The 15200-nt window shown below is 41.0% G+C and overlaps 1 protein-coding gene across 1 annotated transcript in view; it reads left to right on the top strand.

The window, feature by feature from the left end:
- AKT3 (AKT serine/threonine kinase 3) overlaps positions 1-5047 on the top strand; it is a 70099-nt gene extending 65052 nt beyond the window's left edge. Inside the window, exons 12-13 of the mRNA XM_054399198.1 lie at positions 1145-1247; positions 4475-5047. Coding sequence (XP_054255173.1) covers positions 1145-1247; positions 4475-4560 — 189 coding nt within the window. The 3' untranslated portion in view covers positions 4561-5047. The remainder of the gene's footprint in view (positions 1-1144; positions 1248-4474) is intronic.
- Positions 5048-15200: the final 10153 nt, after the last annotated feature.

Genomic DNA, 15200 nt, shown 5'->3' with positions numbered 1-15200 from the left:
TCAAGGTGTGTATCATAAATTGCATATGAGCAGGTGGCACCTAACTGCTAACCAAAACATTGTCAAACACCCCAGCACTGTTGGCAATATAATACAAACTAAACTGTGGTATCATGGGCTGGCACCATGCAGTGTGATGTTCCATACCCAATATGCCTTACAGTGAAAATCTTTGGCCTATAGGTGGTTGTTCTGGTGGATGAGGTGAACAGCTAGGATGGTTTAGAGAAGGGACAAGGAAGTCTTGCCTGTGAGCTGTGATTTACTGTTAGGAGGAGGCTCAGGGGTGACCTCATTGCTGTCTACAACTACCTGAAGGGAGGTTGTAGCCAGGTGGGGGTTGGTCTCTTCTCCCAGGCAACCAGCACCAGAACAAGAGGACACAGTCTCAAGCTGCGCCAGGGGAGGTTTAGGCTCGAGGTGAGGAGAAAGTTCTTCACGGAGAGAGTTGTTAGCTGTTGGAATGTGCTGCCCAGGGAGATGGTGGAGTCACCATCCCTGGAGGTGTTCAAGAGGGGATTGGATGTGGCACTTGGTGACATGGTTTAGTGGTCATGAGGTCTTGGCTGACAGGTTGGACTTTGATGATCCTTGAGGTCTCTTCCAACCTTACTGATTCTGTGAAATACTGCACTGTGCTGTAAAAGTAGTAGGCAGGATTAGATCCAGCAACTCACTTAAGCATCAACTGGCCTTTTGTCAGATATAAAATTTATTTTCACATTCACATAAATTCTTCTAAAGGTAAGTCCAGATACAGGCCTTAACCCTGAAAATAGTAATTAAAAAAATACACTGTGCTTACTCTGCTCTCTGCGTAGTTCTTTTTACTGTATCTGTTTATACCACCCAGTAGAGGTACCTTTCCTGACATCTGTGTGGGTAATCAGAATGGCCTGAAGGCAATTAGCTCACTTTATCTGCAAGTCATGTGGGTGATACTGGGAATGTAGCTGAACTAGTATTTTTGGGATTGACTCTAGTGGCTTCTATCTCTTACTATGGGTAACAACTCACAGCAATGTCTTCACAGACCTACTTGTTTAATCTGGAGTGTAGTAAAAAAGAACTTACCTGTTTTCCTGGTAGTAATTTGGCTGACTTCAGGTATAGTAATTTCATTTTGGTTTCTGTTCCCTTTCAGCTTGTACCTCCTTTTAAACCTCAAGTTACGTCTGAGACAGACACCAGGTATTTTGATGAAGAATTTACAGCTCAGACTATTACAATAACGCCGCCTGAAAAATGTAAGTCAGAAATTATGCATAAGCGTAACTTAAAAATAATCAGTCTATAAGGAAGCACTGTGGAAGTTTTTTTTCTGTTTGAATGGAAAAGCTATTCTCATTGTTGCTAATAACAAAGTTTACATGGAAATGTGTAAGAGAACTCCCAATGACAGTGTTCTTTAAAAGGGTTAAGTACAAAATAAGGAGCAATTAAAAAGCATGGAATATTCACTCACTAAGCTGGATTCCAGGGGTACTTTTGATGTGATTTTGTTGTTCTGGGGATTTTTTTGGTTTATTTGTTTTTGGTTTATTTTTAAATAAGAGAAAACACCAGCTTCAAATGTTTCTGGTTGGCAGTCAAGGTCCCAGTCCTAATTGTAAGGTACTTGGAACATGGACCCTACTTTAAGGATATGGACATTGCTAGTGGCCTCGGTAGGTTGTCTAAGTTTAGTGAGTTAGGTGTATTTTAAAATACTTTGAAGACCAAAAGAAGGAGAAAAAAAAAAAACGAGAAAAAGAAAGAAAAATGTCTTGGCTCAGAGAGGACTAGGGGGCCTCTCTCCTCTCATGCTCAGTTCATAGTCTGGAGCTTGCCCTTGGCTCAGAGAGGGCTAGGGGGCCTCTCCTGTGTGCTCCATCACCAGGCTGTAGCCTTTCCATGGCTCTTCTGGGATTCAGTTCTCTTGGAGCTTTTCCCTTTCTGCCTTGGTCCAGATGCAAGGCCTGGGTGTAGTTGTTGACTGTTAGGACTGTCCTTCAGCTGCTATTCCAGCAGCATTTGGCTCTTTTTGCTGTCTGGGTGAGAACAAGGCAAGTTGCCTGCCTTCTCAGCTGGCTTAAATACTGTCCAAGACAGTTAATTGGTACCCTTTGGTAACAAAGAGACCTGATAGTTGAACCTATAGAATGGGGCCTATCCAAACATGGCCAGGGGCATACACAGTTCACAGGTGTGTTACAAGGTTAATTGCATGTTCTACATGTTTATCTGGACCATCTGGACCCTGGGAAGTGTCCCAGGTTTCCACACTCACAAGTGCTTAGCCCATTGTCTGGGTTAGGGCATGTTTTGGGGTTTGACCCTTCAGGACAACCTTGCACAAGAGTTTCTTTGTTACAGTCTTCTACTACACATACAAGAATCATGATCTGATTGGCTTAACAGTTACTTACCAAGCCAGAGCAGCTAAAATCTTGCTGCTGAGTTCTTGGACAAACTTCCTTTGTAAGTGAGATTGTTATTTTAATTTTTTAAATTGGAGGATGGGAAGGAAGATTACAAAGGCAAACAGTAGAGGCTTCAGTTAAGATTGATCAGCCTTTCACAGAGCTAGTTCATTTTTGGGGTGTTTTTAGGATTCCCAGGTTTGGGTGCAGTTTTTTGTTGATATATGGATCTGGAGTATTTTCTGGATTTTGCATTTTTAGTGTTTGAGTAGTCATTTTAAGTCTTCCTGCTGTGAAAAATACAAACCTTTCACCTTCCATCTATATTTATAAAAATTTGTTTGTATTTGTAATTTGAACAAATTTTGCTAAAACTTGAATTAATTTGGAGTCTGTTGATTCAGTATCATAAACTCCAAATGTCTTGAAATATCGCACAGGCAGTGACAACAGCTACTTATGCATCTAAGGTTGAAGCAATACGAAGTATGTTTATGCTGCAAAGACTTCATCTTTAAATTTATTGAATTTAAAACAGGTCATCAGTACCAATGCAGGGAAACAACCTACCTGCCTAAAGTACCTATCCTGGCCTCTGTTATTGGTCTGGCTACTGCAGCATGAAACTTAGCATGGGCTGCATGCCCACCCCAGTTATAAGAAAGATAAAATGAGAGGTGATGACCAGCAGCAGGACAGAGATAGCTGCCACATGGCCGACATGGGAAGCCCTCCCAGAAAGATGGCAGTGCTGCTTTATCTGAAGCTGTGGTAAGCAGCATCACCAGCAGCACAAAGGCGAATCTCATCATGCTAGGTAGATCTGGAAAATTGCAGCCTTTTTTAGTGCACTGCAGTGATTCAAGGACCACGTGGGATTTTCCTTTTTCTGGGTATTGCAAGAGGAAATTACTTTTAATTATTTTTCTTTTAAAATCTACAAGTAATTGTGTTACCTACAATATGGTATCACCTCGGACTGAGGTGATTATGTGAAAAGGGGTTAAAATCTGTTTTAGGGATGGAGGGTTGGAAACTGGGCATCAGAAAGTTATCATTGAAATTACAGAAATAATTTTCATGCCATTTAGGCCAGTTATTTATATATCAAAGTTTTACAAATGCTAAGTGAATTCTGAAACTGTATCTTGTATCTACAGCAATGAAACTGATAGCAAAAAAAACCCAGGCTCTGTACAGTAACCTACTTTAAATTGACAGTGCGAAAGGGAGATGGTATTTGAACTTCCAGAACTGAGAGGCACTGTTGAAATCAAGCAGGCTAATCATACCAATTGCTCAGAGCTGCACTGACCCTAATTTTTATATGTAGATATGAAGATACAAGAGATACATAATTCTGAAAGGTCGCATTAGTAGAGTAACAGTTTCAATAGGAGTCTTTACAAATAAGCAGTGTTAAAAAAATCCATGTGAGAATGTAGATCCAAATTCTCAGAGTTAGGCAACATCTGGTGCTTGGTTCCCATCAGCAGTGCAGGAATTATGTAAATAAAAATATTTATGAACTTGGCTTAGTCCTTGTTTCCACTGATCCCAGTAAATACTGTAAAAAATAGTTTACTGAAAAATAATACTTAAGAATTGAAATACATACAGCCTGCACAGATTATTAATTTTGCAGCTGCTTTTCCTTTTAGCTCCCTTTAAATTGGAGGAATATTTTAATGGATCTACAGTAAGATTGTGATTTCCTGAACTCAGCTTAGGAAACAATGAAAACTGGCTGCTTCAGTCTTCCATAATGCTAGAAGCTAGATGTTTTGATTAGCCTACAATGGGCAGTAAAGATTGAAGTTCTCAGGTGATAGCCATAATAAAACAAACCACCAACCCAACCCACACTGAAATCAGTGATGACTTACTGAAAAGATACCCTTTCAGTGAGCTTCACTCTGCAATATGAGCATAAGCTTATGTGTGACTAGTGTCTCTCTTCAACTTGAGCCTTTACCTTCACCATTGAACCCTGAAAGACATACTGCATATCAGGTGAATAATAGTATTTTGCTGCAAATATAATGACATTTTGAAATTCTGCCTTAATACAGATGACGAGGATGGTATGGACTGCATGGACAATGAGAGGCGGCCGCATTTCCCCCAGTTTTCCTACTCTGCAAGTGGACGAGAATAACTTTTTTTTTCTGCTGCTTCACTCTCATCTTAGGTTTATCACTGAAAATGATTCCTGAACATCACCACCAGTACTAGATACTGTTTAAGATAGCAGGGGCACTTTCAGAGACCATTCCAAACTGAACAAGTTTCTTTCCCAAACCTACCTAAAATCCATTTTGGTTTTGCATGAAATACGAGATTTTCTCTACTATGCTCCCGTTGCTGCTGCCGCCCACAGTCTCAGTACAATAGCAGCATACATCAAGAAGTTACTAACAGTTTCTTTGGAGGTAGATGACTTGACTTCAGCATTGTACACTTTGTGCACAAGTAGTCATCTATTTTTCCTCACAGTGGAGGCTAAACAAAAAAACATATTGGTTCACCTTATCTTCTTCCAGAAGATGAATCCAAATTGTAATTAGTCTGAGCAGACTAGCCTGTAACATTTTCTTGCATCTGTTTGTGCTGGTTAGAATAAGGAAACACAGGGGTGGTGATGTACATATGCAAAGTTTTTGTTAGGCATATCATTACTTGAAGCAGGTCTCTGTCATTAACATCTGGCTGGAATTTGGGAAATGTTTGAGGACTTAAACTGTTGATATATATAAATATATATATATATTATTTTTTAATTACTGTTGGATACTACAGAAGACGCAGAAGGGCTGGGCTTACCCAGCCGGCCACTTAGAACTTCCAGGTTCATGTGCAATCATGGAGAATCAAAAATTATAAATGCCAGAAATGAAGGCATAAAAGCAGCAGTTCAAGTTGTTTAAGGGTCTTACAATTTGCACCAGATAACATCTTTCTCATGCTTTTATTTTTCTTTCATGATATACATCACCTCTGATGGCTGAAGAATGTAGACAGGCATAATGGCATTGCTTCTCACCAAAATGTGTGCACCAAGGTAAACAGATGTTTGCCTCACTCATTTTTGAGTTTGTGAATTAGCCTTTTCTCCAGGTGTTTAACTCTGAATATTCCTTTTCTTCTTCTTTTCTTTGTTTTTTGTTACACTGCAGTAGTATTTATTTTTAGAGATAAGGATTGTATGTGTCATGTTTGCAAATGCTGCTTACATCTTAGATAGAACAGGCTTATAGCAGTTAATTTTTTAATATATGGAAGGACTGTACAAGCTGAAGGGAATAATGCACTTTTCTCCCACGTGGAAATTTTAACAAGGCTCTGAAATTGTACATATTGCTTAGAACCAGATTTTGATGAACGAAATGCTGTCTTTTAATTGTTTGGCAATGGAGGTGAGAAATTCCAACCTCATTTGTCAAAGAGTTAAAAACAAGCAAATGAAAAAAGCTACATCTTGGGCTGCGTTGAGGATAAATGTAATACAAGAGCCTGACAGCACAGCAGAAAATTTCTGTTCTATATGAAGGAATTGCATTTGAACAATGAGACCACAGTGATTACAAGAAAAGCACTTTAATAATTAAAATAGTAAATTTCTGGGATGAGCCATTCTCAAAAAAGGTTTGCCCTCACCGAAAGGGTCCTGAAACCCGGCATGTTACATGTAACCGTGGTACCCGATTGAATTCAAAACATCGCAAGAGACACCCCACTGATGATTGGAAATCGTCTTTCCATTTCCAAAGATCTGTATCTAACAGAATGTGTGCATAACTTTAGCTTTGATCTGCAGCAATGATAATCTTAATAATAAACCCTTTGGTGCTAGGAGTCAGGAGGTTGCGCAGTGCAGTGATAGCGTGTACCTGCCCTTGCTAACATCTGCAAGCCCTGACTCCGTGGGATTATCATTCTAAGTATCTCTGCGTTTGGATCTTGTTAGTTCTCATAACTGTGATATCGTGGAGTATTGCTGGCTGCATTGTGTGAGTGAGAAGATGAGTCTGAGAGATGTTCCTACGCTGATGCCTTAGCCTCTTGATGCAGAGAGCTGAATGCCCTAGCATGAAGCCCACTGCTGGCAGTGCACATGCTGGGACGGTCAAGGGGTAGATGGGCATTTTAGCAAGGCAGCTAAAGACGCAGACTAATTTAGACAATTTTTCATGTTTCATGTTTTCTCTTTAGCAGTGGATAGATAATCAGTCAGAAATGTATCATGGTGTACATTCTAGCTACGTAGGATCTCATTATGTAACACTAAATGTGTAGAGATTATCCTTCTACAGGGAGAGAGGAACACAGCAAATGTGTTGCAGGCCTGTCCTGCACCATGGAGTAGTGTAGAGGTGTCTACACTGACAGAGTGATTGACTGAAATAACTGAATACTTTATAAACGGGCATTAATTAGTTCTCTGCAAAGGCCTCATACTTACAGACTAGAACTGTGGTGATTCAAAATCTGTGTTACAGGCCTGTGTTTTTCCCCTTATGTTTTCAGCTTGTAATAGCAATAAGTTTCTTGACACAGGGCACCTCTAGCTAATGACCAACTGGCACTGTGCCTCTGGCCAGCCGTTCCTCGCGTGCAGAAGAAACCCTGTGCTTATTAGCTCACTGTCACGTAGCTAGTTAGGATGCAGTTTGCAGTAAATATTTGTCAGTGAATTATTTGAAAACTTTTTAAGACTTCACTTTGCATCGGAGTGCCTGCCTTCCAAAACATTATTGATCAAGTTTATGCCACAGAGAGAGTCAGCAGCCACTTTGTGCTGCCCATGGTTGGGGGAATCTCTCTCTTACCAGCTGAAAGACAGATGGGCAAGCACTGCTTGGTGCTGAGAGAAACTTTTTAAGCTCTTCTTTTGCTGTTTGCAGTCACGGTTGGATTTGGACAGGATGTAGTGGCTAGTTACCTCGGTGAGCCTTTCAAGCACAGTACATTTCAGACTTTGACTCCAGCTTGTACTGACTTCCATGATACACAGTATGCCCTCTTGTACTGCAGCCATCTTGGAGGAAATAGGTCATTTCTATTTGGATTTTGGCAGTTTTGCACACAGCTTCGCTTTCCACACTAATCCATCTTCCACTACATTCCTGTTGCTTAAAGAACATTTATTCCAGTATTGTTTTATGAGGTTTTTTCCATCTTTACTTGCAGCTTCTTAAAGCTGACTGTTCTTGCAGGGGCCATGTGCTTCTCCTAGAGTACAAAAGTAAGGTCTTACCTTACTAACTGCAGGGTCTATATATTACACCTCAATGTACACACTTTGCTGCTACTGTTTGTACTGTCTACAGTAGAATTTCCTTATCTTGCTCCTGGTAGTGCATTACAGGCAAGCATGAAATGTAAAGTATTTATTTAAATAAAAACCTCTAAATTGGTAATTGAATTACCTCCCTGTAGCTTTAGAGTTTGTGACATTTCTTGATCTTGCTAGTTCTTTCATTAGATCCACGCAAGATCTAGTCATATGGTTAAGGATATTAAGCAGACACAACTATGAACCCAAGAAACCATATTGCTGTTGGTCATACTTAAACTGTTTATTTCCTTAAGTGTATGACCCACAAGGATGTGAAATAACTACAAGAAACTGTTTTTGTACACTGTACATCCTTAGTATTTTTACACGTATATGATAGGGATGCACATTATTTTCCTTCGTACAGACAGCTTAAATAAAGCACTATGTCAATCTGCTACTTCTGTGGTTTTTAATGCTAATTTGTTCTGGAGGTTTGTAAATATATATATATATATATATGTATGTGTGTGTGTGTGTATATATATATATATATATATGTTCAAGCTTGCCACAAAGGACGTATTTTTTTATATCTGCACATTACTATTGAATATCTTAGAGGGTAAAATTCCTAAGTTGTTCTGTGCCAGAGAAAGAAAAACTGAAATGAGAAAGCTATATTGCAGATTACAAAAGATTTCTCAAGTTTTGGGTTAAAGATTTACTTCATATTTCAAAGTAATTTTATATAGGTTAGATGTTTGAATCCTGAAATGCACAAAGAATTTACTTAATTTCTTCTTATGAGAAAATGTACATCGTTATTTTTTTATCACTGTATATATAATGATCTGTGCATGTTTAGTTACAAGTTTTATTTGCTGTGAAGTCCTAGTGATAATTGTAACTTGCTGTGACACGTTTCAAATGCTGGGTGATCAGTTTCAGCTTGTAAATTATTAAGTTACAGTATTGTCAAAAGAAACAACAGCCAAGTTTTTATGACTAAGCAAGATGCTTTGGAGTGAGGCTATTTCCATACAGGTGGTTCACGTTAACTTTACAAGGTTTATGTCACTTGTAAATTTGGGTTACACTTTTCAAATAATGATTGCACAGGGCTATATTCATGTCAGAACACCCACAATTTAAGTGATTTATCATCTAGTACAATTCATAGCCTCCCAACCCACAGTTAGGTAATGTGTTAGAGTAAGGAGAGAGAAAAATGGGGAGGTGAGATTTGCAGGGCACTTTGTGGTGGGACTCTTTGAAGCCCATAGGCTGGTCCAGGGCTATCTGAACCAGTCAGGAGGGCTGAGTGTTCCTAAAGCATCTGCCATCTGAGTTTCAGCTCAGTTCTCAGACAAGAACTCCCTAGAAGAGAGGTGCTTCCTCAAGGTCATTCCCCTCCCTCCTCTTCCCCTGCCAGCACCTTTTATTTTTTCCTGCTCCACCTTGTGATAGGAAAGAGCATGACCCAGTGGCACTAGAAGGACAGTCAGCAGGACTTGGCTGCAGCAGTGGCAGGACTGTTTGGTCAGCCTACACCCCATGTCACAGGATCTTGCTCTGGCTGCAGATGTGGGAGTTCCTGGATTTGATTTACCTGCCCTGGCACTTGTAAACTTTGTAAAACTAAGCTTCCTTGTGCCTACGTATAGAAGGTGGAGGTGGACGGATCATAAGACAGGTAGACCTGGTTACTGTCTGTGCTTCATGACTAATTATTTGCTACAAAGTAGAGTAGCTGCTGCAGAGAAATCGATTCCTTCTAGACTGCCAGCAACATAATGAATTGAGGATACACCTGGGAAGAGTATGAAAACCTCCTTCCAGCTGTGTATACTCGATGTTTTGTTGAAATCAAACACGTATGTGCACACAGGTGGCTGACAGCAGTGCTCTGCACACAGCCACCAGAAGCTGGTAGGTGAGGCAGGTCCAGAAAGGTTGAGGGTCCAGCTGTGCCGTAGCCTGGGGCATAGCCAACTCCAGGATCTCAGTGAAACCTAAGTGATGGGAGTAGGTGCCCAAGCACTTTGTGCATATAGCCTGTAGGCGCTTTCTCCTATTTAAACATAGATTTGTGCTGTGGAATAATAAAAAATAAAGAGTAAGAAAGACACTTGCATATTCCTACATTTATAAATGTATAGACTTACCTGTGTAACCATCTATAAAGTAGTGAGACTTAACAAATTGTCAGCCTGATTACTGTGAAAAACCCAGAGAGCATGTTTATTGTCCTACTGGTGACATGGTTTAAGCACATGTATTGGCATACTGATGAAATAGTTCAGTGAGGCAATGAGATGTGTTTGGCAGTTTAATATGGCAGGAAATTGGAATAGGGAGGAAACCCCACTTTGAAGTTAGGGCTCTACCACTAATAATTCTTAAAATACAAGGGAAGGAAAGATTTGTCCCACAACAAATGATAACTTAGTGCATGTGCTGTCACTCCTATTTTTGTTACACTCTATCCGCTCATGCTGGCTGAGGTAACTTTATTAATGGGAAACTGTTCTTTGTACTTTCCCCCCCCTTTACTAATGCAGTTCTACAACTACACTAAAGGTAACAGGTGCAGAAAATTTTTACTTAGTTTACCCAACACTACTTACAAACTATTCAGATAAATTCCTTCTAACACAGGTTAGTATTGGGAAAGTAATGTTTTTAAAACCACAAGTGCACAGTTTATCAGGAAAAAGCCCTCCCAATGTATCCTCCAAGTGTTTCCATCTTCAATAATTTGAAGCAAAGTTCAGCTGGTGTTGTGAGACTGCTAAGATTTGCTGGTGGAAAAGTCTAGCATCACCACTTCAGTACTGAAAGATGGGCACCTCACTTGAAGGCTGATCTGGACTAACTAAGGGTTCCTTTCCCTTAAAGGCTTTAATCCAGTGAATGTTTTGAAGGGAAACTTGCTCTATAGAAATTCTTCCACATTATATGGAATATTTCACAGTCATACTTTTTGGATGGGTGAAGAGTTGTTGGGACTCTCGCTTTTATAGTGACAATACCTTGTAAAACTTAAGCACCCAGGTAGATTCTGGTAATGAGCTTATAAACAGAAGCACAGCCTGCTTGTGGAGGACATGGAAACAATCCCCTTTTCCCTCTTACCCATGCACCTGTTATCCTTTGAATTCGTAAGGGCAGAACAAAGAAAGTAAGAATCCAATTAAGTTTATTGGTATTTCAGTCTGTAAATAAGATGTTCAATTATAAAAATGGATTAAAACATTTTATAAAATATTGTACAAATTATTAATTATGTCCACACACTGTAGCAGCTGCTAAAAACGGGCCTGCAGGCCTCATCTTTTCAGAGAAGTCTCAGCTGTCTTCCTAGAAGTTTGTTCGTCTCATAAGGTTTCAAAATATTTATGATTCGGTAGTTAAAAACAAACAGAAAGCAGCTGAAATGAGCCAGTAAGTGTTCCTGTTGGCTGCAGCGGTGTCCTCAGGTCTCAGACAGCCCAAGTTTTGGCCAGGTGCAGAGCAGACCTGAAAGATGAAGACATGGGTGCACAAGTGGCCAGGTTTGTATCACATTGTTTGTGCTTCTCATTTGTGTCACGCCAGCCTGCGGCAGGTTCTCAGAAGAGCAATACAGAAGTGGTTAAGGCTGTGCAATGTAAACAAGCACTGCCTCAAAGCCTGCCTTCCTGATGGGCCTGCTGTTCTTGCCTCCTTCTCAGATCAGAAGTCTTACGGTAGCAAGAGTTACTTGATTTCTGAAAAACAAGATCACCATGAGCCTCAGATGTTGTTCCCGGTTAGCAGTAAATAACTGAACTCTTGTTTTGGGGCACGTCTATGGTCCTGCCCCTTCTCCTTTCCAGGAAGGAGGCAGCAGATTTGTGTCAGAGCGTGTTTACTGTGGTAGTACAGCATGTGTACGGGGTGGGCAGCTGCATCAAGCCAGAAAGCTGTTGCCTGATTGCTGGTGGGAAACCTCTGGTGGAAAGACTCGTTCAGAGCTTTGAAGCTTTGCGTAGCAATTATTTGGCCTTCCTCAGTAACACCCCAGGACTGAATTAAGAGCAAGACATCAGGCTCTGTGGGAGCTGGGGGTGCTACCTAGAATTAAGCCACTGGAGTTCTAAAATTTGAATTTGAGAGATGTAAATGACCTCAGAAATAAAAATAAACTTTCTGCTTTAGCTGGTTTTGTATTAGATGACTAAAAAGGTTTTGCCTTCCCCTCACTCCCTCAGTTGGTAAGGCAGTTAGGGCTGAATTAAAAACAGAGAATTTACGAAGCTGCAGTTGCTCAAAACCAAGAAGATGGTAATCTTTTCCTCAAAATACATGCACTATCACCAACTGGTACAGTTGTGTCTGCAACAAGTGCAAGGAAAAATGAACCGCCACAGAAAGTCGTGGGGCTTAAATTCCCTGTCAGTGACTGGTTAGTGACAGACAGAGGAAACCAACTCAATGCTGCAGTAACCCCAGCATCACATCCAGCATGACACTACAGACAGGGATTAAAAAGGCAAAAAGCTTCCCCCAAATTCTCAGCTCCTGAAAAATGTCCTGGCAGTTGCTGCTCTTGCAGGTGGCTTACAACATTCCCAAACAGCCCCTTTCTCTGCTACACTGCTGCCCTAGGCTGCCCAGCTGAGAGCCCAGGATGTTCACTCACCACTCTTCATTCTGAGGACTAAAGTGAGCATGCCCATCTGTACTCCAAGGCAGAGATTCTTCTTTTTAGTCACCCCTTTTCAGACAGCAGCATTTCCTATCATCCAACATCCAAACATTTCTACCCTAGAAACATCATACTATCATGTCTGTCTTTAACTCAAAAGATATCATTTTCCTCCTCTTGTCACCTACAGCCACGAAACATGTTTCATTAGCCCTGCCTGTATGCACGTAAACCAGTTAGGTACCAATACTGCCACCCAAAAGCCTTGGGGTGTCTACATGCCTTGTCACCACAGTTACCCAGCCTTAATGCTTTATGAGATGCTGAACTTCAGCCTGATTGAAGTAGGCATTTCTTCACCTGACTACAGCCTTGCCTCAACTGCTTTAAAAGTAAAGCACAGATAGTGGTAGACTCTTGGTGCACCCCACTACACAACAGCCTGGATGCTAAAGCAGTCACTTAAGATCTGCAGGTCTATGACTGAACAGACACAAATCTGTCACTCCTAGCATCCCAGTAACTGGCAAAGAAGTTGTTCACTGGACAGTCAGGGGCATTCCCAGTCTTAAAGTTTCTCCTCCCACCTGTACTTTGGTATTCATTGAGCAGACCTCTGCAGCACAAATTGCCCAAGTTCCTCCTGACACTCCCTCCTCCCCTCAGTGGCATTTGTTTTAACTGTGTGGTTGGATACGCTTAGGTGTAAGGGTTGGAAGGTTTTGTAGGAGCAAAAGCATGGTCATCTGAATGGTCTAATTGCTGTGAGGGCAGAGGAGCTTCTTGCTTGGTTAGAAAGCACTCAGATGCCTCAATCATCATTAACGCAGCTGCAAAACCCAGGGTGGAGCTGTCAGGAGGGAGAGGCTTAGCTCCGGTGTTACTCCCATTCCCATGCTTTGCCCACTGACAAGACACTGCCATGGGGGGTATGGGCTTCCTACACCTGCAGAGTCATGAAGTGAAGAGCTAAATACCAGATGATGCAGCATTTGAAGTGTCATGTAAGGACAGTTAGACATTAAACCAAAGGTCTACCTATATTCACTCCTCATCATCTCTGACTAAATAAACTCCATCTCAGGGGTAAAGGAAGATTTTCTTTTCGCGTGCTTAAAAAAAACACCCAACCAAACAAAAAAACGACAACCAACCCCTGGCTGTGGAGTGTCACTGGCTATTACAAACACCCAGCAGAGACACCATTTTTGTTCATTTAGACTAAACCAAATAAACCCTTCCCCCAGTAAATTAAGTAGTCATCAAGGCTCTTGAAGAATAGTTGACGGCCATATAATCATCAGCCTGAATCACTTTGAGATGAGAGATGGATGGAGCTACTTGTTTTCTGGACAGAAAGCTCTCTTTTTGTAACATATAATGAAAAAAAAAAACCAAACACTGACAACCAAACAATGGGACACTTGCGAGCATGTCAAGCACTGAATTCACTGCTGGGAACTCACTGAAAATTCATGATGATTGAAGAAAACAAAACCACTCCTCAAGAACAGCTGCAATTCTGACAGTACCTCCCCCTGAGTGACTACAGCAGTGAGGATGGTAATAGAGACACAGGTGAGTATATTTTGACTTCTGTTTAGAAGGATTTCTGTTCACAGAAAAGCTCACTGTGACAAAGCCACGGTAATGAGGGTCATTCTAGTGGCTCAGCCATACAGAGAGCATAGGGCAATCCTGGGTTCCTGCCAGGGAGGGACTGGCCTGCAGGAGGTTATCTTCAGGGTGTCAAGGCAGAGCAGCAGTGTGCCAGGACGGCCCTAGCTGGAGGTAATCCCCAAGGTCTGAGTCCCGTCAGTCTGTGCTCTCAGTGGCTCAGCTGGCCAGCACCTCTTTCTGGCAGCAGGGATCAACCAGGACAACGTATTTCTGTCAAATGGATGGATGCTAAAGCAGATTCTGCAAGTGAGGAGCATCCCATCTTTCAGAAAAACACCAGGCAAGCAGTGCTGAGGTCTGTAGTAACCTCAGTTTGGGTGTTTGCTATCCTACACACCCTTGCATTTAGTACCTGTATAGGTGGGGAGCTAAATATCCCAGCCTTCTGATGTGGAGCTGCAATGTAAGAGAGAGACTTTCAAAGGCTGAAATTTAAAACATGAATCTTTTGAAAACTTTCAAAACCAGGAGTGTAAATCCCACACATAAACTTTTGACTAGGTTTACATGGACCCGAGTCTGTTATGCTGTATACTTTTGTTACATTTTAGTGCCATCTATTAAATATTAGTGTAGCAGCCTGATGAACAGCCCATGCTGTAAGGTCAGGCCATGCTGTCATACTGGTCCTTTTTACCTCTATGAAAATTAAGAGTGTGAGAATCTTCATCATGTTGTAGGCAGGTTATTCTGAAATAAGACTGAGACTCAGTGATAGGAAATTTAACATATAAAGTATATAATTCACTCCTGAGAAAGATGTTTTTGAAAACTGTAGTAGTTGTATTGGTTACTCCTTCAACAAGGCTGCTGAACAGCCTTTTAACTCATGTTGCCTGTGAGGGAATTCATCATGTAGCAGGATCTTTTATGATTACTTTTATTTCATTCACTTCAAAACCCAGAGTTTTCTTCACACTGTCAAAGAAGTTTTCCATAAAAAACCCAGACTCAACAGACTAGAATGTGGCTGGATTTAAAGACTGGGTATTTTTTTCCTGTTTCTTTCTTCCTTCTGTCCCATAGAGCAAATAGCAAATACTAACAGCAGACATAAAAACTGCAGTGCGTGTAACCTGAGTTTTGAAAACAAATACTATGAGGGTTATAAGCTTGTCAGTGCTGCTGTTTTGTTTTTTTCCTCCTCTGGGTCAGCTAGATTAAAACA

The sequence above is a fragment of the Indicator indicator genome, chromosome 2, assembly GCF_027791375.1.
Source record: "Indicator indicator isolate 239-I01 chromosome 2, UM_Iind_1.1, whole genome shotgun sequence".
Lineage (NCBI taxonomy): Eukaryota > Metazoa > Chordata > Aves > Piciformes > Indicatoridae > Indicator > Indicator indicator.
Note: the sequence above shows the minus strand (reverse complement) of the source record. Positions and strands in the feature narration are given on the sequence as shown.